The sequence below is a fragment of the Prinia subflava genome, chromosome 8 (genome assembly GCF_021018805.1).
Source record: "Prinia subflava isolate CZ2003 ecotype Zambia chromosome 8, Cam_Psub_1.2, whole genome shotgun sequence".
Taxonomy (NCBI): domain Eukaryota; kingdom Metazoa; phylum Chordata; class Aves; order Passeriformes; family Cisticolidae; genus Prinia; species Prinia subflava.
The window spans coordinates 10,780,961-10,806,669 of NC_086254.1; the positions used below are offsets into that span (position 1 = coordinate 10,780,961).

Sequence of the window (25,709 nt, forward strand, 5' to 3'; positions counted from 1 at the left end):
TGGGATACTGTGGTCTGGAAACAACCACCTACAGAGAAGGCAGGGTCTCCAGCAGCTGAAGTCCTTAAGAACAAGCCAGACAAACACTAACCTGGAGGAACATCAGAGCCACAAGTCCTGTCAGAGGGTGAGGCAGACTAAATAGCCTTCAGCCCCTTCCAGCTGCAAGATTCTGAGCAAGCCGGAGGCCTTTAGCACTTACAGCACTGAGAAACTGCAACAGCAACTAAGGTAATCTCTGTCTTCAAAATAACATCTCCGAGATCCCATTCCAGTTTTCAAGAAAGCTCCCACAAGCAGCAGTACACTTTAATTTCCCTGACCAGTACAAGCAGAGATCTTTTGCCAAACATAACATGAGATACCACTTGAGATCAGACAGGCAGGGTTGGGACTTGGTTCCTAACACAGTTGTGGCCAGGGGGAAAAAAAATCCTTATACAGAATCTTACAGTGTGGAGTGAGGGAGGAGAATAAAAACCCATCAAGGTAAAAAACCCTGCTCTCAGCAATTGAAAGACATCAAACATCCACAGGTCTTGGTATTTCTGATCTGACAACACCTTGCACAAGCAGGAGCCTCTCCAGAGAGATGCAGCTTTGCTCGGTCCCCCCTGGACACGCACCCACACGCACACAGCACACTCACCCTCCAATTCTCTTCTTGAGCTCGATGGGTTTCATGTCGTCCGCCGGCGCCAGCTTCAGCGCGCCGAGCGGCGCGGGCGCGGCCGGGTGCTGCAGGGGCTGGATGGGCTGCGGCACCACATGGTGCTGGGAGATGGCCAGCACCGGCGCCGCGTAGTGCTGCAGCTGCTTGGGGCTGCCCGACGGCGGGGTCGCGGCTTTCCCATCCGGCAGGTGCGGGCCCGGCGGCCGCTGGATCACCGGCGCCACCGACGGCGCCTCCTTGGGCACGCTGGGAGTGCTCACCAGGGGCTGGTGGCGCTGCACGAGCGGCGGCGATGACAGGGCGGTCTGGGCGGCTTGCTGGGGGGAACTGGTGACAACAGGGATGGGAATGACTGAAATGGGAGCTGCCAGGGGCGGCGGCGGCAGCGGCACTGGGCCCGGCGGGGAGATGGGCACCAGCAGTTCGCTACGGGGCTCCTCTGGGGAAAGGGTGCTGTTGGCCCGTGGCACGCTGGCCTTGCCCGCCTTCTTCTGCTCCTGCTCCCTCTCCAGGCAGAGCTTCTCATGCTTCTCATTCTCCTCTGAAAGAGAAACACCCAGAGTGAGCAATGGTGCTTCCCTGACTTTCCCTGGGTGCAGCCTACAACCAGCATGGGGCGGGATCCTTAAGTTAAAATACCCTGGTAAAATACGATCCTGAGTAAATCCCAGCTCAATGGACACTGCACTGATACAAACACATCAAGGCACCTCTTTACTGCTGCAGATTTTAATCAAGCTCTTAAATTTGGCTTTGACGTGTGTACGTTCCTATAGGTGTTTAGAACACCAGACAAAGTAAATGAAATCTGTGTGGCCGGACTAGCAAAATAAACCTCATCAAATGCAATCCAGGACTCTGGCTTTAATTGCGTGAACACGGCACAAACAAAATTTATTTATACAAGTCCTGTGGCGCCAGTGGCCCTGGCATCTAGACACTGCGCAGCCTTAATCAAATATCTCCAAACCCACCATCCGTGAGGCTCAGCAGTTCCGCTCCTGACAGCCTCTGAGGAGCTGCAACAAAAAGTGGTGCAGTAATATACAAACATTTGGAAAATAAAACCGTATTTTATCAAGGGAGGGATTAGGCAAAAGTCGTGGACAGTTGGGTGTTCTTATATAGTCACCAATATCAGGCAATTCAGAGGAAGCTCTAAGAAACATCCCAACAGAGCCTCTTCCAGGAGAAGCTTGGGCTTGACTGAAACACTGACGTCAGAATGCATACTTGGGAAATTAGAGAGAAGAGCATGTATACTGCCACCTGGAATTACCAGGTTATGTTCAACTCCCCAGTGATCTTCAAGAGAATCTGTATTGACCATAACAAGTGGAACACACAGGTACAGAGCTGCCCAGCCTTTGCACCCCCGAGGGGCCCTGCCACTATTGGGATACTTTCTAACCCATCCTTTGATTTTGAGGGGCGTAGTGCAAAAACTACACAGAGCAACAAAGGGAACAAAACTCTTACTCCTGATTCTGAATGCCCTTTGGTACGTGTGACCGCACAGCAACACCGACCCAGATTCAGCTGACACAATTTCCTGAAGTTCAGCTGTAGCAAGAGCCCAAACACACCCCAACCTCCCTCAGGAGCACAGGAGCCAGGTCAAGCAGGCAGCTGCCAAGGTAAACACTGTCCTGAACCCACACACAGAGAAATCACCCTCTGGATCAAGATCTAGCACTGGGGCTAGAACTTGATCCAGAGCCCCAGGCTCTGACCCTGCAGCACTCACAAAAGCACCACATGAAATTCTGTCATCAGGAAGGATTTCAGATCCATACAGCACTCTTCCGAGGGCTGCCCGAGACTCAAATCCAAAGTTTTCATTCAACTTCTGCACCACAAGTAAGGAGTGAATGAGCAGAACATCTGACTGACTCCAACGGGAGGCAGGTTGCTTAAGCAGCAGCTGAGCCTTAAAGCTGCATTTCTCTGTATTTTCTCAAAATATTTCAGGGTATTATCAACAGTTCCTTAAAGAAAGAAGAGAAGCAGCACAGGGTGGCAAAAAACCCAGCAGGAATCCCCTGATGCAAACACAAATCTTAGCTACTGACAATTTCAGAATGGTTCAGTTGAACAACATTAATAAAAAATAAAGAAAAGCCCTTTGTGTGCAGATCTTTTGCTCCACTTTGCTGCTGGTTTGCAGCCAGAGCCAATGCAATGGCCCTGGCACAGGGTGCATGAGGAAACCCAACCCCGAGGACCTGCTGACTCACGGTGTTCCCTGAGCACGTCCGGCCACCGCAGCGGCACCCGGGCACAGAGAGAGCGGCCGAGCGAGCGGCACCTTCCAGGCACACACCAGACCAAAGCCACACACCTGCACCCGGACTTCAGACTGCACTGACACTGAGAGGAGGCAGCAGCAAAGGAGTCATTAATGGGAAGCCCTGGCCGTGCCGGGGCCTGGTGAGGACAGCAGGAGCTGCCCGGGCTGCTGGAGGTGACACGGCCCCAGGAGAGCAGAGCAGAGCAGAGCAGAGCAGAGCAGAGCAGAGCAGAGCAGAGCATGCAGCCAGGACACCGAGCTCTGCCCCGCCGGCAGCGCGGCCGTGCGGGAGCGGAACTCCTGCAGCCAGTAACACTCACCGGGGAAGGGAGAGAACAGGGAAGCAAGGGTGAAGCAGGCATTACTGATCAGAAGTATTTATCTAATGTCTCTGGAAGCAGGTGCAGCCCTCAGGCTGCTGACAACCTGCCAGCAAGGCCTTTCGTGTTGCTCCCTTGAGCTAAAGAGTTTATTGCAAGGACTTTTTTTTCAGCCAAAATCTAACACTGAAGAGCCACTGTCCTCTTGGGTCTGACGTACCCACAGACAGAAAGGACCCATGTTCCCAACCTCAGCGAAAGGACTGGAGGGCCCTGAGACACCTCACTGGACAGAAATCCTTCCACTGGGTGGTGGAGATCTATCTCTGGCTCGCTCTGCACTCACACCCTGCACAAAACCAAAGACACTCTTTGAAGAAAGCCCCTCCAAGCTCTTTTTTCCCATTTGAAGGAAGCTCACCCACATTTGGTCACCGTTCAGGATGGGTGATCAACGTGCTGTGTGCTCAGACACATGCCTGACACATGCAAGGCTCACTCCTTCCCTTGTGGCACATTTAGCACAGGATCTCCTGCAAGCCCATACACAGAAAGCAGCCAAGGCTCAGGACATCCCCTTGGGCAAGAGGACAGCTGAATCCAAAGGTGCACCTCAAAATTATGTGTAACTTCCACTCATTCTTCACACTCTTATCAAGGGGACTGAGGACAGAACAAACCATAGGAACCAGTCCTGAGAAGCCCCAGGGGGTCTGAACCACAGCCCAAGCATGAGGGGTCCTGGAATCCCACCCTGCCCACACCACTGTGCTTGGCAGCAGGCTCACATGGCGAGAGCAGGCACCTCAGGTCTCTGGCCATGCCACCCAGGCAGTGACAGCAACACCGGCAGCCGTGGGACAGAACAGCAGCTCCTGTCCTGGGAGAACACAGGAACAGGGTCAGCACCCCTGACCGGTGGCCTGGTGCTATTTTAGGGCCTCGATGGTCCAGGAGTACACAGTACCAGGCACTCTTTGTTATCTAATAATCTGCAGGGTTTAAATATATCTCGTTGCTTTTGCCCGTCCTGGAAATGCCACCCATCTGTCACAGGCACTGCTGCCAGCGCCAGCCAGGGAGCAGCGGGCAGAGCCGCACGTGCCCTCGGGCCGGCAGCGTGGGCCTGCGGCAGCCCGGGCACGGCCCCAGCCTCCCGGAGCCGTGCTGGAAGAGCAGGCCTTAAGGGATGTCAGTGCCCTTTGAATGCTCCTACCTGTCACTAGGGACACTATCAGTACCAAGAGTTTATCAAGGGCGTGTGCCTTTGCATAGCCAAGCATCCTCCCTCTGTGTGTGCTCAATGAAGAACACCTCTAACTCCAGGAACAGTGAGGCAGTTCTGTGGCCCATTTTCTGAATGGTCTGAAGTGTTTTTCTGAATCATTCAACACTTCTGGGAGCTTATCCTGCATACCCTGAACTGCTACAGCCCTGGAGAGGAGTGCCCTGGGTGTTGCTCACACTGGATTTCCAGCAGTGTCACCTGAGGAATCACTCCAGGCTCCTACCAAGAAAGTGATGGGTACAGAAGAGTCTCCAAGTATTTACTACTCCCACGGCTGCCCTGGAGGGGGACAGCCGTACCAAGAGGAAGGGCAGGCTGCAGCCTGGAGGTTGGTTTCTGCTTCTGCAGGTCCCTGACTCTGCAGGGAAAACCAGGAAGGGGGAGATAAGAACAGTCAGCAGAACTGGAGCCCAGCAAAGCTCAGCATCAGCCAAGCAAGCTCTGAGTCACAGCAAATGCTGCTGACACCAGAGGCTGCAGCACACAGCCACAAGCACTTCCAGGCCCAGGAAAAAGTCTGCAGGACTGAGAACCCTTTGAAATCAAGACCCTTTTCTGAATCCTTCTGAATTTTGGTTGACAACAGCACAAGTCCCACTTTTCTCTCCCATCTTAGCTAAAACTTCACAGTTTGGTATCTACCCCTTGGCACCATAGTTTCTTCAGCAGTAACATGGCAGACCCAACACATGGCACTGCTTCCCAAAGCCCTCTGGGCTCCTGGCCGTGCCCTGAGCACAGAGCTGGCTGCCAGGCACCCACCCAGTGACACTGGGTGACACGGCCACCCGCCGCTGCTGCTCAGTGCTGTGCTCAGACTGCAGCCTGACACCGAACGCTCCCATGCCCTCCCCTCCTCACACACGCTGGGCCTTGCTGGCACCTCAGAGACCAACTCAACTGTGTTTCAGGAGCACACTGTTCACAAAGGAACCTGAAATGCTTCACAGCCAGAACTCAGAGGTTCACAATACACTCCAGAGGAGCAAGAGCTAAGCCAGTCTGCCTGGCGGTAGGGGGTTCAGAGACCCCTACCTGACACTCTCCCTGCTGAGCGATCTTGCTGCGCTGCCACTGCTGTCACATGCTCACACCTTATCTGCAGACTGGGTCACCACTCACTACAACACTCAGATCTCCACTTTCTCAGCCAGAGGATGATGACAGCTTTATGTCATATGTCTAAAGGCAAAGGAAAATCAGCCTTCATGTGAACTATTCCTCCTTAGCACTGACCAGTACAGACCATTAGTAAAACCAGTGACCTTGGCATCCAAACCTGAAATCAATTAAGAGAAATGACAAGGCGATCCTCTTGCCTGATAAAATCTAGGGAGCACATACTTCATTAGTACTTCATGGAGACACATGGCTTACAAGGAAGCATTTACTTTCAACAAAACCATTGCAGCTTCTGGAACAAGGCGGGGAAAGACCCTCAAGAAATCTTGAAGTAGTTCATCTCCCAAGCCCCAAAGAAGAATCAATGATAACTAAATAAATACCTGACAGACATTTCTAAAAACAGCTTCTCCAGTCTCTACAGATAATCTACATTGTGCTTTAATAAGCTATTCCAGTGCTTAAATGAAACCCTGAATCAGCTCCAGAGTAATTTTAGCTGCACTTTAGTTACTACTAACTCTTTGTGGACAGAAGAAAGAAATAAAGGGTGAGGATTTAGCAGCACTAAAAGGAAAACAGATCAAGACTGCTAAAAAAGTAAAACCACCATGAAGAGCCTCATCTCTAGAGAAACCCCAGGACCATCATGTCGCCAGGACGCCGAGCGCGCCACTGCCACGGCGGCAGCACCGCAGCTTGGCGGGCTGAGGGATGTACAGCTCCTGTTGTACCTGTCTGTGGCATTTGGGATAAAGTGCAGGAAAACACTGGCTCTGACAGGACAAGTGGGCTCCAACAGCACATGATGACTCTGCTCCACCATTCATGGAGTTTCACCTGGGCACCCAAGCAGGTGAGCTGTCCTACACAAGACAGGCCTGTGCTTTTCCAGCAGACATTGGCGTTTTTAAGAGACAGGGAGACAAAGTAATGCGCTCAGGTTTTTATCAGTCAGCTGAACAGCTTCTGTGTCACAGTTCAGAGTAAAAAGAGGCACTGCTGACAGGCAGGACCCAACCCACCTGCTCCTACGCACATGAGGACACCACTGTCCCTGCTTCTGGCCCAGGGACAGAGGCACACACTGCAGCAACACAGTGAACCATGACGTGTCTTAAATGTACAGGTTGGAAAAGAACAGTAAACATGAACTGACTTAACAAACAGTATTACAAACAGACTATGTATCCTTAAAACAGACCAAAAAGCCCACAGATGTGTCCTCAGAAGAAACTCTTCCGACCCCACTTCATCCACTGCTGGCAAGTGCTCTCTGCAGGCTGCTTTGAGTCATGTGTTACAGCTCATGTGTTACACAGCCGGCACACACTCTGCTCGTGTGTTACACAGCCAGCAAGGGAGCAGAGACAGGTGAAGTGAGTTCAGTGAGTCATGGCAAAACTGGATCTGGCAGATAACAGCCAGCCTGTTAGGTAAGCATGTTTGCTCCAGGTAACATTCCTCGATCCTGTGATGAGAACAAAGGCTCACTGCTGCACCTTCATCCCAGGGCTGCTACTCACTCTAGCCAGCCTTCTTCTCAAGGAGATGAATGGAAATGTGCAGATTACCCTTTAGAACCCTATCTCCATACTTGAAAAAGAGAAGAATCAAGGGTATCTGTCCATCAAAACAGGGAGTCACCACCATCATCTGAACTGGCTGCACCAAGGCAGTTATCCCTTCAATCTCGTGACAATTATCCTTGCCACCCCCAAAATTCAGACATTGCTATATCACAGAGCAAGGCTCTTCCTAAAGTTGAAGTCTAATTGTCAGAAGAAGCATGTCACTATGGCACCGTTGTCCTTGGAAATGCAGTGCAGCTCTCCTGTACCTGGAAGCCTCTGGAAATAGATAAACTCACACTGTGTGTTGGGAGGTGCTTTAACCACCCCAGAAGGAAACCCGGGTGGGTGTGCTGCCTGCAGCAACCAGTGAGGCCAAGGCCGAGGCCACACAGCCCTGGAGATGCTCGGTACCCGTGTGTGCACCCTGGTGAGACAGAAACCAGCAGCGGCCAAAAAGCCCCACAAGGTTTCTGGAAATGCATCCCAACATCATACTGAAATCTTCTGAAAGAACTCCAGGCTGTGGGTCTGTACCCATGAAAATGAGTGTTTTCATGCCTGAAAGGCACATGCTTATAGCAAGAGTGTTACAGCAGCAGCAGGCACTGCTGTCAGCTGCAGACCCAGTAACCCTTAGATGAGTTCAGTACATATTTTTTAATGCTGTTCCCAAAATGGATTGATTTTCAGGCCATATTGGACCTCTGGAGTTCCATAGTGTAACTAGGGGTATAACAGAGACCATAACACTCTTCAGAACATGATTTCAAGGGGGAGGAGAGAAAGAAGGCAAGGCAAGGAGGCCAACCCAGTCTTACAGCTCTTACTCATTACTCCCCAGTCTTTCCCAGCTGTTCTCGTGCTTGTGCTCTCCCCTGACATCTTCCTACCACCCAAAGGTCATTGCAGGGCTCCTCCCTCCCGTGCCACAGTCTTCCTGGTGTTTAGACTTCCCTGAAGTGGCCACGTTTGCACTGACGCTGCTGGTCCTGCAAGCAGCCCAGCCCTGATGTGTCTGTGCAGCAGACAGGGTGACTGTGGCCCCCAGCAGCACCCAGAGCCCAGGGCACGCTCGTGGAGGCAGCTCCAGCCTACAGCAGGCTTTGTGTAATACCACATCCCCACACAGCCCTGTGAGCTGCTCCTGGAGCTGAGAAACCTGCATGATGTCTTTTATTTGCTGTGTTACTTTGCCTATATACCAGGCTCAGCAGTAATTCCTGCCTCAGAAGTTGTCCAGCACAAGCCAGGTCCTTCCTGCCGCTCTGTGACCCGGAGCATCGCTTATTGGACCCATTCACAAGATGCTCCCACAGCGCAGGGCAGCTGGATGGAGTGGAAGTTATCGCCCAGTGGCAGGAGACAAACCCAGGAGGCTGCGGCGGCCGGGCCCCGGGTGTTTTACCGCTGTGCCCTCAGCACAGCCGCCACCTGTGAGCCCGGAGCCAGCACTGGGCTGGCGCTGGTAAGGGACTGTCAAGGGCTGGGAAGCAGCACCGGAGCTGTCACCCACCCGGCAGGCGCCTGCCATCTCCAAATGCGGGGGTGTGCTCCGGGCTGGGGAATCCTCCCGGCGCTGCGCGGCCCTCATCACCGCATCCCCCGTCTGCTGCGTGACTCATCACCGGCACAATGGGCGGCGGCACAAAGCGCCGCTCCCGCACGTCCGCCCGAGTCCCCGCGCGGGGGCCGCCGCGGGAGCGGGGCCGGCGCCGCCGTCCCGCCGTCCTGCAGCCACGCACGGGCGACCGCCCCGCCGCGCCCGGCGCTGCTGCGCGGCCCCCGGGGCACGGATCGCCGCTGCCGGAGGGCCGGGGCGGCCGCACGGCCCGAGCGGCGCGGGGCGCGGGCGGCTCCGCGGGGCTCCCCCGTCCCCTCCCGCGCCCCGGGCGGGTCCCGCAGCCCCCGGAGGGGCCGCGCGGGGCGGGGCCGCGCGCACGTGGTGGCGGGCGGGGCCGAGCGAGTGACGCGCCAGGCCCCGCCCCCCCGCCGGCCGGGGACACGCAGCGCGCGGGGCGGGGGCGGCGGCGCCCCCGGCGGGAGCGGGGCCCGGCCGGGGGCAGCCCCGCCCGCACGGAGCCCCCGCCGCGCTGTCCCCGAATCCCCCCCGTGCCCTGACACTGCCCCGCCCGTCCCGAGTTTCCCCGGGCCGGATCCCGCCGGCAGCGCAGAGCCCGCGCCGGTGCCCCCCCCACCCCCTCCCCGGTGCCAGTGCCCGTGTAACCCCGGCCGGCTGGGGCTGTCAGGCGCGGTCCCGTGAGGCGCGGGCGGACGGTCACTCACCACGTGCGGTCTGCTGCTGCTGCGCCTGCCACTCCAGGAACCGCGCCGCCTCCAGCAGCGTCTCGATGCTCATGGCGCGGGCCCGGCCGCTGCCGCCGCCGCCGCCGCCCGGAGCGCGGGCCCGCCCCGCCCGCGCCGCCCCGGGCTCGCCCCGCCGGCCGCAGCGCTGGCGACAAGATGGCGGGTGGCAACAGAAACACAACAGGCGGGCGCTGGCGCGGCCCCGCTACTACGCGGCGGGCGGCGCCAAGACGTGGAGTGGAGCGCCGGGCGCCGCCCGGACGGGACGGCGCGCGCCGGGACGCGGCGGCCGGCCCGAGCCGAGGACGCGCGGGCACGGCCCCGCAGCCCCGCCGGTCGCGCGGGGCGGGCGCGGTCCGGGCCGGCCCCGGGGCGGGCGCTGGGCGCGAGACGTGGCGGCGGCCGGGCCGGTCCGGCGGCGGCGCGATCCGGGCGCCGCGTTTTGCGGGCGGCGCTCCCCCCGCAGTGCGCTCGCGGCCCGGGGCGCGCTGTCAGCGCGCGCGGGCCAATGGGCGCGCAGCACAACACGCGTGCTGCCCTCCACATGGGCGCCCCGCGCCGCCGCGCGCCTTAAAGGGGCCGCGCCCGCCGCGCCCCGCGCACGTGCGGGCCCGGCGCCTCCGGCGGGGCTTCCCCGGGCGCCCCCGGTCCGGGACTGACGGAATCGTGACAAACGCCCGGCCCGGGACAGCGGCCGGCGTGCGATCCGGGCCCCGCCCGGCACCGGGTGCCCGCGGGATGGGCCCGGCCCCGCTGTGTCCCCGCAGGGCTCCCAAGCTGTGCCCCATCCCTACAGGACCTTCCCGAGCTGTCCCGGGTCACGGCCCGCGGCTGCGTGTGGCCGAGGGCTCCGGCGTGTCCTGCCCCGAGCCGGCGGGTGGCTGCACGGAAGGGGAAAGCCGAACTCTTTCTATGGATAAAAGCAAGGAAAAGAGGGAGCCCGTTGGAAAGGGCCAACACACGCAGTGCGTGCTTCCCGGGAAACAGCTCACACTGCGGCTGCCTACGGTTAACTTGAGCAACGTTTTCCTTTGTACGGCCCCTTTGTCAGTAGCTTGCGAAACGAAACTGAACTTCAATTATCCACAAAGAAATTTTCCATTCTTAGTATCTACCTCTGATTGACTTCTGGTTTTTGGCTGGGAAAAGATACTGAAATAAAGGGAAAATCAAATGTTTAGAAAAACCAGTCCTTCTCACAGAAGGAATGGGATTTTTAAAAAACAGATTTTTCATATAAGAATTTCATTCTACCTATAAACATTAAGGAATTTGCAAACTGAAAACTGCCCTGAGGAATGGCCACCGAAGGGGGCAAGCCCAAATCCTTGTGAGATGGGCTGTACTGGTTTGTGGAGCTTTGGGCTGACTCTAAAGGTGCTTCTGTTTCCCATTGCCCATGCTGAGCAGTCAGGGGAACCTCTATTCCTTGCTCAGCATGTGACTAGTGGCCTCATGCACTGCACGTTCATCTGATCCTCCTCTGCAGATGCAAGCAGTCATTTCCTCCTGGGCTTTACCATGAACTCATCCCTGTGCTATCAAAATTCCTCACAACATTAATGAGGATAGTGTCATCAACACATGAGCAGAAGATGTAGACAACTATGAGCAGAAGAGGTAGATAAAATACAGATGTATTTTATGTACAGATGAAACCTAGCCAAAAGAAGTCACCTGAGGTACCTTTGGGCAGTTGTAGCTCATGGAGGGATAAGCTAATTTCTCATGGAACTTTTTAGCTGCTTTCCAATAATCTCTGCAAACGGCCTCACCGGCTCCTCCCAGCTCCAGCAATGAATGAAGGAGTTTTACCACCAGGAATGCCTTCCATCGGCCAGCCCAGTTCCCCAGAGCAGCTGCCCGGGCTGCTGAGCTCCGCCTGTGTGACAGCAGCGGGAGCGCTACTCAAAGTCACACAATGCACAGGCCTTAGGGAGCTCAGGAAGAGCTGACTGCATCTGACAGCTCCCACGTTCTTCCCTTTGTAGCCTGGCTGTTTTCAGGTATATTTTGCATGTGCTGTGTGTGACTGTATATGTCACATTCAAAAACTGGGTTGTCTGATCCCAGCAGAGGAGCTGAGGATGCCCCAGCACCTGGCAAATGCAGCTGGAGAGCAGCAGAGAGCCCCGGTGGGACAGCCACAGCTTGGGCTGGCTGTGCTGTGCATGCTGTGGGACTGTCACTCTGCAGGGCTTAGACTGGTCAGCTGGCACTTCAAAAAGCTGGACAGCCTGACCACAAGGTGAGCTGGACTTCTGTCAGAGGGGAGCACAGAGCTGGGACAAGCACTTTGCAGTCCAAGCTGCTGCTGTGGGCTGCAGTGTTGCAGACCAGGTCTGTGTATGCAAGTGCAAAGTGCAGTGGCCACAGGTTCTGTCTCCAACCAGCTCTCTGTAATCCTACAAACCATTCAGGTTTACAGTGCCCTTCTAGATGGACTCAGTTTGAAGAAGGAATTGCTATTCTGCCATCAAACCTGCTGTGCGAACTGCACCTCGTACCACGGGCCCTGCCTGTGGTGCTACAGCCCAGGACAGAGACCTGCTGGCCCTGCACGGGCCACAGATTCTGGGGTTTTAGTGTGTGAGACAAAAAATCCCAAATAAGACAACAAAGTGAGTCATTAGAGGAGGTTATGGAGCATGCAAGAGGCAGTGCTCTGACTGACTGAGGGTGCTTGATTGAACACAGCTTTTGAAAGAAACGTTTTCAGGTGCCATACAATAGTTCAGTCCTGTGCTGGGTTAATGCTTTAGCAGGAGGCAAAACATTCCTTCTTCTGCCTGCTCACATCTTTTGCAACACTAATCTCCAAGGAGAGTTGTTTGTTTTGAAACCTTGAGCTCTGTGGGCTCTTGACTGCTAAGCTGGCTCCTAGCTTTGGCAGCTCACAGCAGAAATCAGTGTCATTAAACATTCATATCTGAGCAATGTTTCCTGATTAAATTTATTTATTGCAAGTTTTTGGACCTGGCTGACAGAGCAGCTTGGGTACACATCTAGAATCCATCAACTGTATATTTATCTACTTCTGGAGGGCTTTATGGAAGAGTTTTCACTGAATCATTTGACACTGTTACTGGGGACAGGGATAAACCAGAACACTTACATTATCTGGGTCGACTTTGTGAACACTATAAGGACAGTGTTCAAAACTTTGCACATGTGTTAGAAGTACCAAGAAGTCCAATTTCTTCCCCATTATGCTCCACACTTAGTGGGAAGAGCAGGCACTGGGCTACCTCCACAACCCTGCCAGACACAGACCTCAGGGGCTCATTGCACCAAGAAGCAGAGTGGCTTGGTCTGAAGTCAGAGCTGTCCTTCCTGTCAGGCTGCCCAGCCTCAGGGACTCTGCTCAGGGTTATGCTGGTCCTCCTCATCTGGACTACTCCTGACAACAACCCATGGGAAGGAATCTCTTCCCAAGAAGAGAAGGCTCCTGTGGCTCCTGAGCAGGAGGCACTGCAGGTGGCACTGCAGGTGACACTGCTGGAGCTGCCACATCCAGCCCTGCACTAGGGGGACAGGGGCCTCTTCAGTTTCCATCTGTGGTTTTAAAACTTTCAGTTGAGTCCTTTGACTGATTTTTTTTTTCATGTTCTTTAAATATTATATATACCTTAGGAGAATTAAGACCTTTGGTCTCCTTATAAGCATACATAGTTTACAAGGGGAGCCTTTTTACCTGTTTTGAGGGAATGCCCAGGGCATTTTATCATCTTATCTGTGTATTATTTCCTGTTTAGTCAGTCCTTTAGATCACATTGGGTGATACTCAGATAGCACAGATATTGATCTCTACTATGTTGTGGCTGTAGCTGAGCCTGAAGGAAATCTCTCTGAAATATTCCACGTGGATAATACCTTAATCATAAAACCGGGCTGTTGTAAATGCCTTTCTTTGTTTTGAGAGTTATTGACAGCATTATATAAAGTTTGAATGGGCTTAGATTTATTTAGATAAAATGATGATGATATTAATATATACAGTGCAGGAAAAAGCAGCAGTGTTTATGGGGCTCATCATCTTTCCTTATATCCACCCTTCTCCCCCCACAAAACAGACAAGATTTGAAGGAGATGAAACATTTCCATTTGAGGATGACACTGTCTTATAATGGCACAAGGATCACCTAATAAATACTCCACATATCCTATACTAGGGATGTGATGGATGTTAAAAAAAAACACTTCAGCTGTGCAGATGTGGAAGAATAACTGCAATAGTGCTGGAGATCTGACAATCTCCTTCCTGCTGTTCTGCTTGCTTCCTTTCCAGCTGTGCAGCAAACAGTTTTTCTGTGCTCAAACTATCCTCAGGATTTCTGCATCCCGTAACCAGCAGTGAGTTTAGCTTTCTGGCAGTATTCATCCCTGTGACTTTTCCCCCAGCTCAGAAATGACTCTCATTAATTTCCTGACTTTTCTGAGGTCACGCAACCCCTGTGAGCCAGGGCATCACCCCCAGCAATGGTGGCTGTGCAGGGACTGAGCTCTGTGTTTGCACCCTGGGTTGAATACTCTCAGCATCTCTCTGGCTGCGCTCTGCTGCAGAACACACTGCTGAACTGCTGAGGAACAGCGGGAGGGAAAGGTCCATCCAAAGTCCAGAGGCTGCAGGCTGAGGTCTCCCAGGTTTGAAGCAATGGCTGGTGGAGTCACTAACACTGAACACATCACCACAGTCTGCTACAAATATGGTCTGTGACTAAAATACCTGCTTGGAATGATAAAAATTAACCTACAGAATACACAGTAAAACAATTCTTCTCCCCTGAAAACTGGAATGGCCTCTGCGTGGCTTCGAGTCACCTTCTGACTGCATAAAAAGCTGTGCCAAGTGATGCACCCTGGAGACGACGGCTACCGAGCGATTTTGACCCGACCGTGTTGTTCTGCGTGAATGAACCGCCGGGACCCCGCGGCAGCGCTGACAGCCCCGGAGCAGCGCTGGGCTCCCGTTCCCGGGCTCGCGTCCGGGGCTGCCGCGCTCCGGCTCCGGGACCGAACCCGGGGCCGCCTGGCGCTCCCGGCGGCCGCCGGCAGAGGGAGCCCCGCGCAGCCGCATCCCGGCAGCGATCCCGCAGCGATCCCGCAGCGATCCCGCAGCGATCCCGCAGCGATCCCGCACCAGCCCCGGCAGCGATCCCGCAGCGATCCCGCAGCGATCCCGCACCAGCCCCGGCAGCGATCCCGCAGCGATCCCGCAGCGATCCCGCACCAGCCCCGGCAGCGATCCCGCAGCGATCCCGCAGCGATCCCGCACCAGCCCCGGCAGCGATCCCGCAGCGATCCCGCAGCGATCCCGCAGCAGCCCCGGCAGCGATCCCGCAGCGATCCCGCAGCGATCCCGCAGCGATCCCGCAGCGATCCCGCACCAGCCCCGGCAGCGATCCCGCAGCGATCCCGCAGCGATCCCGCACCAGCCCCGGCAGCGATCCCGCAGCGATCCCGCACCAGCCCCGGCAGCGATCCCGCAGCGATCCCGCAGCGATCCCGCAGCGATCCCACACCAGTTCCCGAGGGTCAACCCTCTGATGGATGGGAGCTGGTGTATTTAAGGGAGATTATTACAGGGCTGCTGAATAGCAATTGGACTTGTCTGGAGCAACGCTTGGCAGCCGTCAGGCTGCTCTCCAGGGAGGCTGTGACCTCCGAGAGATGCCTACAGAAAATAGGAAAAATATTTACTGCTCCCTGCAAGTTCATTTAAATTGAGGATTCAGCAAAAGAACTCTTAATAGACCTTTCTTGCCTTTGATGACCTAACCAAAGCTGACCCAGTGCAAGGAAAAAACAGGCACATTCCGCTCTGTTTGCTACAGTCAGTAAAGATGCAGAATATTAAAAATAAAATTAAGTTGTTATAAAAATTACAAATCTATCATCAATGTCTGAACATGGCTTAAACCCACACAGGAGTGTATTAAGCTCTTCAGAGACAGTCTCAGCACAGGGACAGTGTAAAGACCAGCAATTAAATTCTGTGCCAGCATCCACTGTTACTTTTAAGTGTATTCTACAATATACATGTGAAAAATAGAAGTGCTTAAATGGCACAAGCCAATTCAATTTGATAAAACGTCTGAAAAAGGGGCTTATTTAGATGTATGATAAACAGCTTCATGGTTCATAAAAAGACAACTTTCCCTTTGCTGTTTCTGTGTACTCATGCTTGTATCAAACAACAGGATATCATAATATATGGCCATGTTAAAATGGAATGATAGCAAAAGCACCTTACGTTTTAAGGAACAGTAGCTCTAAAAATCATGCTTTGTGCTTGCAGTGGGAAAACACTCCTGGACACTTTAAAATAAAACCTCAGTAACAAAATGGTGTTAGAAATGACCTGCCTTTTTAAAAGCAGATACTAAAAAGTAAGATAATTGATAGTTTGGTTGTATCCTACCACAGCCATCTGCATCTGCTCTGGGAAGGACTCGAGCCATCACAACCACAGTCTGGTTTAGGAGGCAACGTAGACATAAATTATTCAGCACTCTCAAATGTAAAAATCAATGCTTTATGCTGTGTAATCCAGCTTAATGTAACAGCCAGATAACCCACTTATGAGCAGTTTTAGAATAGGTTTTCCCACAAAACGTCAAGGGTGCAAGAGCAAAAGGAAACAACAGGTGGGAGGCTCTGCCCCTCCATGTTACGCACAGGTACCCACGTGCCATTCTGCAGGTGACAGTGGAGAGCTGCCTGCATCCTGACCTCCCCTCACAGGGTAATTAACAAAGAGCTCTACCACAAACGGTGACAAAGCTTTTTACACCACTCTTACTCCCTGGAGTAGCAGTACTGTTGCAGCTGGAGCCCTCACACAGGTCAGAGTCGTTCAGAGGCCAGGGGGCTGCACCTCCCTGACCAACGTATGTCACAGCTGTGCACAAACACACACCAAGAGTAAATTCATTTACATTCCCTCCAGCACCATACACACTATCAGGCCTTCAATAATTAATACTCTAGCTTATGATGTACCTTTCACCCCAGGATCTCAAAGCACTCTGCAGTGTGTGGGGATGGATTTTTATTTTGCTGGAGTAAATAGGGTAGAGAAAGATTAACTGATTGACCAAGGTCATGCTGCGTTAACGTTTTATTTCTGCTCTAGCATTTAACTGGATAGCCGCTGTGACCTTGGAAAGCTGGAAGAAAACTGCATTTTAAAGCTAACAATGTAAGGATAATCTCCCCTAAAGTGTACCATATGTTTGTGATTAGGCAAAAGAAAAAGCATCAGAAGAATTGCTGGTCGTGCAAGTTGTTCGCAGTGTTCTCTGGGGTATAATAGCTGGGAATTTCAGTGCAGCCTGAGAGAAGTGGATGCAAAGCTCCCCTCCATTTCAAGGAAAAATGGTTGCTCAGCATCCTTGGGCTCTGCTGGAAAGTCGAGTTTGGTTATCCAGTAAAGTTTCTCAATTAGAAAAGCTGATGTGCTCAGGAACCAACATGTTCTGCTCTGCCTGGCTCCATGCTCTGTACAGGCGTCCACTCTTCCCACTGAGCCATGCCCTTACCAGCTCTGATTCCCCTACAAGAACTAACTTCAGCAACCTCTCCTTTGGGCCTCTCTGGTAATTTTCTCCCATCTGTACTCACAAGTGCACTAAGGGTGTGTGCTCTGGGCTACCCCATGGCACAGGCACCTGCTGGGAGCCACCATGCTGCCCTCCTGCACAGCTCTATGCTGCCACCAGCACCAGCCTGACTGTCCCAGGATCCCAGCTGGGCTGTCATCCTCGTGTGAAGAAGATAAACGTAACTCATTGCCAATGTACTCTCAAGGGGTTGAGGATGCCGTCACATTCGACTGTCTTTTCTTGTGGCCCTAAATTGATGCTGGGAAGTCACACCAGTCACAAACCCTGACTAGAAGCCCTCAGACAAGAGCTCTGGGCTGCAGGAAAGGAGCCACTTGATTTGGCACAGAAAGAAAACAATCTTTTTTCTTCATGGCTCCCCCAGAAGTGAGTCAGTAGGCTTGACGAACAGAAAACACAAGTTGCCATAGAAACTCGCATGCCTTCCACCAGGCGGAGAAACAAATGTAGGCCAATATTTCTGCTTAGCTGGCTTCTGCTCCGGCTGCTCCTGCCCGTTGCAGCCCAGAGCTCCATCAGCAACTTGCAGTTATTTTGCCCCTAACTGTGCCAGACCCTTTCCCCACCACCTCGGGAATGCACACACGGCCACGTGGGCACACACAGGGACAGGGACACCACAGCCGCTGAGCCAGCACCATGCTGTGGCTGGGAGAGCCCCGAAGGAGGAGTCCACTGAGCACAGCAGCAATGGGAAGAGCCTGGCACAGCAGCCCAAGCCCATGCCAAGCAGCATCTTCCCTGGCCTTCTGCTGTGAGCCTGGCAGGGAGGGCTGGAGGAAGAGTGGCTTTGAAATTGAATATTTGTGCTGGATTTTTCCAGCCACCTTTGATTTAAATAAACTCCTGCTTCTCATCTGTAAAAAGGTGAGCCCTTGGTGGGGTGCAAAGACATGCAGGTCATCCATGTGTGCAGAGCCCTCTGGGATGCTTCAAGAGCAGTGGTTACGTGGCATGTGCAGTCTCTATTGAACCAGCCTTTGCTTTATTGTGTTCCCTGATCGCATGCTATTCTTGGGCTTTACTTCTAATTGTACCGTAGGGCAAGTTGCTTTCCTTCTTTCCTTGCTTCTTTGCTTTTTGGATTACATTTTTTTGTAGATTGCCCAGTGGCCTCCTGCATATTCAGTGGGCTGTTATGCTGTAACTGGACCGTAAATAAAAACAATCTAACAAAAGGAAGAAAGTCCACTTTCATCCTATTTTTACTGTAATTTTTTGTGACTCACTACTAAGCAAAAAACCCCCCTAAACACAATAGACCTTTGAAACTGTGTTTGGGCACAGGCTAGTGTAAACCCAGTACTCAGCTTTGCCCACAGGATAGAATCCTCTGCCGGGTTCTTGGAGACAACAGACGGCCGGGCCCCCGCCAGCCCTATGCCCTGTGCCAAGCGCTGGTTCCATCAGGGGCAGTTAAAGGAACGTGACCAAAATGATGGAGAAAGCCTTTTCCTCCAGAGCAGAGCCCATAACCCAGACACCAGCACAGAGAGGATATTTGTCAGTTCAGCTCAATGGTCTCCAGAAAATGTACAATCAAGTTTAACAATTTAATAATTTAAATGAGCTGCCTGTGGTTAATGAACAGGCTCAGGATCTTGACAGCTGGAGAGACAGGTGGTGGGTGGTAACACCTCTCTTCTGAAAGGGCTTTTGGTTTGAGGGCAGAAGGGAGCATCTCATTTTGTAAGTGATCTATGTTGTTTGGGCAGTGATGTGACTGTTTGGTTTAATATAATTTCAAATCTCTCCAGGTAAAGAGTTTAGTGCAATTATTACTGACTGTGAATGAAGATATACCCGTAACACCCAAATTCCTACAATACATTTACTTTAAGACATCCTAGCAGGAAAAGGTTTCTTTTTGCTGTAAAATATTGAGTGAAAGAAAAATAAAGAACTAATAGAACAGTTTTACTCTTTAAAAAAATGGCAAAAGAGGGCAGTCCAACCATACTTTTCCCTGGCTGCTGGACTCCTCATGCCCAGCATCCCCTCATATCCAAGCAGCCCCTCAGCTGCCAGAGCTTCTGGAGAGCTGCAGAGGGCATGAGGAACCTGCTTCCAGAGCGACACCCAGCTTCATTCCTGGATCTGCTGTGGCCTTGGGAAAGGGACTCCACACCCTTCTCTGTTTACCCTGACACCACTTGTCTGAGGCTGTTTTGTTTTTTCTAACTTGAAAGCCTGTTTTCCATGACCAGATCAGCCTGTTTCAGTGGTGACACTAATGTCCCCCCTGGTTTTTAATAGTTACTCCAACATAGCTAGCTAATAATCACTGGGTTTATTTTAGATACATGCTTTGGGAGAGCAAGAGTCAGTAAAACTTATTTTACAGCTAAAATTCACTTCATGGCTTTAACGAAAGTAGAACAAAATTCAGCAGAAACTTTGCGATGTTTTCACAGGGGAAGTGAGAGTCTAATTCTGTGGCTGCCACTGCTGGATTCAGTATGTGGGGCACTTCCCGCTGGGAAGGAATGAGTAAGATAGTGTAGAGTTAAAAAAATAAAAGTCCTAAACTTACTAGAAAATGAGAACTTGGGACTGTGCTAAAAGTCAACAATAATTTCTAGAAGGGTGAATTTCAAAACTTTGCAAACACCAAACCTAACTACAAACAGGATCACTTGGCGAGCCACTGCCCCCCGCTCACAACTGCCCTCAGTCCCTTGTGTGTTGGCTGAAGCCATGCTGACACTCAGCCTTGGAAGCAGAGTTCGCCCTTTGGAAAGTATCCAAAAATCTTTAAAAATATGTAAATCATGCAGAATTACACCTGAAAAATCCCTCATTCAGAAGGGAAGCAAATCCTCCTCTTTGCGGATCTCAGACGCAGGAGGAAGGTGATCCCTGAGAGCATCGGCTCCAGCTGAGCTCAGCCGGGACTGCGAGCTCGAGGGAGGGGCAGTGCTAAAGCCACGGCTGTGCCTGCTCCCAAAGCTGAGGCAGACCTTGATTATTTCACTATTTCCCACTATGGCCCAAGAAAAAAGTTTTACGTAAGAAGTGAGCATCCTCTCTCCATCTCGATCTCTCTGCTTACAACAATGTATTACTTCTCACTGAAATAACCTATGAAGTTCAAAGATTTATGTTTGACTAGAAGATTTCAGTTTTTGTAAGAGCAGATATAGAAAGTGCCAGCATTCACACACTGGATTTGTGCCTAAATTGAAAGAACAGTCTAAAAGAACCACAGAAGAAATTTTCTGTTCAGGCATAAGTAGCAGGTAACCAGCTTCCCAGTACATTGAATTTAAATGTTTCTCTCCATACTGAAGTTACCAGAGCTCCCTTGTACAGAGCTTTACACCTTGAAAGGAAAGAAGTTAATTGGTGAGTGATCAAAGATTTCTGCCTGGTAATTTACAATCATTGCAGGGCAGGACTCCTGTGGAGAGGAAAAGCAGGCATCAGTAGGATGCTAAATGATGAAAGGCTCCTATGGAGGCAGTTATATATTCACCCAAATGTCCTGTAAAAATCCAGCAATCTCCTAGGAATTAGAAATCTGCTTTTCTGCAGAGGAGCCCCAGGGTCAGCACTGTACATCCTCCTGTACCACAAAAATGGTGAGTAACAAAGAGTTCTCCCTCCTTTCTACACTTCCAATGCCATTGTGTCTCCTCTCCTTTCCATGCCTGGGTTTTCGAGCCCCTCTGCTTGCCAGTACCAGGTGAGTGATTTTAATAGCATGAGCTGTATGAGTGAAACTACTTGCACGTAGCAAACTGCAAAGACTCACCCTCCAAGCCCACCACGGCCATCAGAGCCCTCCCTTCCCTAGACACACACTGCCACGGTCACCAACCTCCACAAGGATGGAAACTGCTCCTTGGAAAGTACTTGGCAATTTTAATCCTGCAGATGCACATCACTCACCACAGTTACTTTTAAACAGCAATAAAACTAGTGAAGATTGGTGATTAACCTAAATTCTTTACACTTGCAGGATGAGATAAGCAGTGCAGATATCAGTGTCCCTTGCTGGAAGCTGATTTCCCCCAGCCAGGCTGGCTGGTGCTCCCACATCGAGGGGAGGGAGAGAAGGGGAGGCTGCTCCCAGCAGCTGGTGAGCTGTGGGATTTGGGGGGCAGCTCTGGGCAATTCTGCAGGCCTGACCCCAAGGCTGAGCTTTTACATCCCATTCCACTTGGGACAAAAAGTGATAGACGGCATCTTCACAGCTCTAACTGTGACTCCAGATGTACATGTGTACGTCAGGGAGGGCGGCAGCTGCTGCCTTCACTGAGCGCTACGAGCTGGCTCATGTGAGCGCAGCCGGCGCTGCGGTGGAACCGCGGACGGAGCTCCCACTTCAGCCCGCCGGTGAGACGAAGGGCTGTGCACGGAGCCGCCTCTGCTCGCGGTGTCACGGCGTCACCCCGAGCAGCCCCGCGCTGAGCGATGCTGGGCCCTCTCCGAACACTCCCAGCCTCTCCAGTCCGAGCCCACGGCCTGCCCGCAGCCTCCGAGCAGGCAGGCACGGCTGTCACTCCTCCAGAGTCCGCACACAGAGCCCTGAGCATCCCAGTGCCGGCGTTTCCTGCATCGCCTCCCTGCCCGGCCCGGCTCTGCTCTATTCCCACACCATGCTGAAAGCAGATGTCTCGTCTGCTGCACGTCTGCTGGATTTAACTGTCTGTGTTCTGTGTGCCAAATGGTCTTAACGTTATTAAGAATTGAAAAGAAATGGTTTATATGACTGAAGGTATGCTGTGATACTGATTTTAACTGGTTTTAATAACCCTTGCTATTTTTTTTCTCCCGCTTTCTCCCAATTTGAAAGCTCAATTAATTTTGAGCTACAACTCTGTCTATCATTTCAACCACATGTGGCAGAGTGAGAACTCATGCAAGATAACGGTTAATTTTTGGTATCTTCTGCTGCCTAATGACAGGTGTGCTGTCCTAAATAATTAGCTTTCAGAAAGGGATCCCCTTAACCCTTCTCTGAAACTGGGTAGTGATCTTGGTTTTACTTCATTAAGCTCTTGACAGCTCAATGTACTCACATCTGTTACTGTTTGGTAGTTTGATTCCAAGAACACAAATCGCTTCAAGAACTGGCAACAAATTCATTCAGGCTCATGATGCAGATCAAAATCCATCTGTTTACTAATCAAAAGCCATATTTTAATCGTAGTACTGCAGTAGTGTCAGCAATATCCCAACTTAGACCTTCTCTCTGCCCTAAACATGGTAGGTAGAACTCTTCCTGTACGCTACATTTATTTGAAATGTATGTTTAAATGCATCCAAGGATTCTGGAGTCTGACATTCCAGCCCTTGCCTACTGGATTTGATCAATATGCTTGCCCTGAAAAATGTTATCAGACATTTTGTACCTACAAGCTGAACCTGAAAGTGTGTTACATCAATCACTTCTGATATGATTCTAAAATAGAACAAGAGAGGAAAACAATGTGATGAATCAAATTTTAACTTGAGTTTCCAATTATTTGTTTTATGGACTAAAATCCTTTGCCTACCCCAGCCATGACAAAGCTGACTAATGTCTATGGAAGTCCACCTGTGCTCAGGTGTGTAGGAGTGGTTAACTGAGGAACTGCAGCTCCGTCCCCAAATCTTGAAGAGCCCTTGCTGTATCTGGCCAAACCCCACAAGCTCCAGCAACATCATCACAGCCTCGGCTGTGCCATGGGCTGTGCCTTGGCCAAGGAGCTGCTGCCTTGGAGCCTCCTCAGGTGCAGGGCAGGGAAGGACAGTCCTGCGGGAGGGACACCGGCGTGGGAGCGGCTCTGGGGAGAAACACGGCCCTGCCGGGAACGGCCAGGGACCAGGCAGGGCTGGCAGCTCTGCCCCCTCATGGGGAAGAGAACGCAGATCAACCCCTGAGTATTTCAGTGAACAAATCTGTCCACTGTGCTCTTGCAGGTTGTGCTGCTGGCTGAAGTTCTGCTAAAGCCACTCTAGAGCTCTCTGGGTGCTCTCTGAATTGCAGCAGTGAAGCCACCAGTGAATTCCTGACCCAGTGAAAATCCAAGAAGTTTTGATGCTAATTACAGATTTCACCCATTATTTTCCCTACTATATGGTATGTCAGTGAGATCCCAGTTTATTCCTACCTGGAAACAAATACCTAAGGGATTTTACAAGCTGGTTAACCCATGACCACTACATTAAGATTCCAAAACAAATGTAGCCCATTTGCTCAGGGATGACAGATTAATAAATTGTTCCACCTCATTATCCCTGTAATTCCTGATGGCATCGCTTGGAGGAGGTCTGGCAAATGACATCAGCCAAAGGTCAGTGCTCCTTTTTCAAAAACAAGATTATAAACCTTAATACAAACATAAATAATTCAGTGGATTATGAAAAGGCAGCAGAAGTCCTATGTCAGGTTCAACCAGTGCAAGAACAGAGCCCGTGCTGTGGAGCCCCGTGCAGCTGAAGCAGGGATGGCCGCGTTTCTGACTCCTCTCGCCCGTGCCGGCCCCGGCTGTGCCGGTGCTGCCCCACGGCCCGGCTGCCCCAGGCTGCTCCTGGGCTGCCCCAGAGCCACAACACCAACAGGCTGTTCCCAAGTCCTTGCTCTGGCTGGAGCATCAATTCAAAAAATTAGAGAGGATGAAAAGGAGCTTGGAGAGAGTTCTGCAATTCCAAAGCCATGAATCAGGAAGAGGACTCTCTTGAGCCAAGCTTGAAAGTAGTGCCTCATTTTAAGCTTCTGTGCTTTGCAATGTCCTTAATAATCTTCAAGCCTGCAGGGTCAGATTTGCAAATTTGTCAACAACTGCAAAAATGAATAGAATATTTGAAGTAACAAAACTCATGCCTGCAGGAGTGAAGGAAAAGGTGAATACCATGGAAGCTGTGATGAAATTATGAGACCTGGAAGCTATGGAATACAACTTTTAATATACAAAGATGAGACCAGCTACAAACATGTAGAGGTTTACATATTGATTAGTCTTGGCAGAGAAGCTCATATAACCAGAGGGAAATAGGAGGAAAGTTGTGGCTCAAAATAATTCCTCTTGATGGTGACAGTCATGCATTTTCTCTGTAAACATGTGTAAACTTAGTGGATAATGTGTAGACTAGAGCAGGCTGGAGAAAACTACATCACTGAGCAAAAACACTCCTTTTAGGAATTGCTTCCACATCTGTGGAAATAGGTGAAGATCTGCTAAACTGTAGAATTAGCAAAGGATTGTGAAGACAGCTGAGTACCACAGTGTGAACAGATCCTGAGCAGTACATGGGCTTTCAGGCCAGCATTATGCATAGAACTACAAAAGCTTTTTGCTTTCAGAGGAACAAATAAAACCATACAAACACACAAGTCAAGACTGTCTTATGTGCTATGCCTGACAAGGAGCACAAAATAATCTTAAACCAGCCAAAACCAGTGTGTGAGGAATTCCTCTTATCACAGGAAACCATACTGGTGAAGTGGGGCAGAGGTCTAGGATGCTCTGACAGGTGTAAAAAATAAAAGGAAATGTGAAAAAGGAGAGCTTATTTAGATTTTAAAAATCACTGAAAAGTCCCTGTCAGGATATAAAACAAAGCTGTTCATTGTCATGCACACACTGAGATCTGTGAACTCAGACAGCTGGGGCAGGAGCTTTGCTCTCCCACAGTGTCCCAATAGAGTCTGGGTACTGGGAATGTGGTCCTGGCTGTGTGGGCAGCATTGCTTGTGGATGGAACTGCCAGGGTGACTGCAGCAGCCCATTACCCAGTTATAGTCTGGTTTGCTACTACAGAATGGATGAAGTAGATAAAAAATTAAAAGTTCCTGTGAGTAAAGATGCCAAGCAGAAACAAACATGAATTTTGTTTGGCAGCAAACAGCAAACACTCTGTCACTAAAGCACCTGGCATTTAAAATGTTGATGTTTGTATCTTTCTCTCTGAATATTTTAAGCAGGAACAACTGCTCTGGAGAAAGCATTATAGTAGGGAAGGAACTATAACCATCAACCTCAGCTATGTTAGAGATTAATTCATAATGTCACTTCACTGAAAAATTACTCATATTTCACCTCTCTTTTTCCCAAGGTCTTTAATTCTCCCTCTGCAAAGCAATGTTATTTTTGCTGTTCAATTACATTTCAACCATTCAATCAGACTCAGCTCTATACAAACGTATGGATCCTTGTTTCAGATTCCCTTGCTCAGCTTTTACTTCACAAAGAGAAGAGCTGCGTGCCAAGGTCACAACTGATTAATCTTGACCTGTGAACCTTGAAGAATAAAGTCTTACTATAAATGTATTACTCTACATAGTAAAAGCAAATGTACTCTGTATCCATGACAAATAATGAACTAATTTTTTCTGGCTTTACTTTTTATTTGCCAATTAAGCACTTAAATACAAGATCTGTTAATTCTTATGATAAATGACATGCTTATAAAAAGAGTGAAATCCTTTGGCCTTTGAGCAGCAGTGATGAAGGTATCTTCTCATCAGGTATTTTGGGAATGGATGCTTTGCCAATACTTGTGGGTGCTTAGGAAGGAGCTGCCAC

The 25,709-nt window shown here is 51.1% G+C and overlaps 1 protein-coding gene across 1 annotated transcript in view; it reads right to left on the reverse strand.

The window, feature by feature from the left end:
- Positions 1-9,736, reverse strand: part of MNT (MAX network transcriptional repressor) — a 31,162-nt gene extending 21,426 nt beyond the window's left edge. The window contains exons 1-2 of the mRNA XM_063402959.1: positions 9,551-9,736; positions 650-1,214 (exon numbers count right to left, since the gene is read on the reverse strand). Of these exons, the coding sequence (XP_063259029.1) occupies positions 650-1,214; positions 9,551-9,623 (638 nt within the window). The 5' untranslated portion in view covers positions 9,624-9,736. The remainder of the gene's footprint in view (positions 1-649; positions 1,215-9,550) is intronic.
- Positions 9,737-25,709: the final 15,973 nt, after the last annotated feature.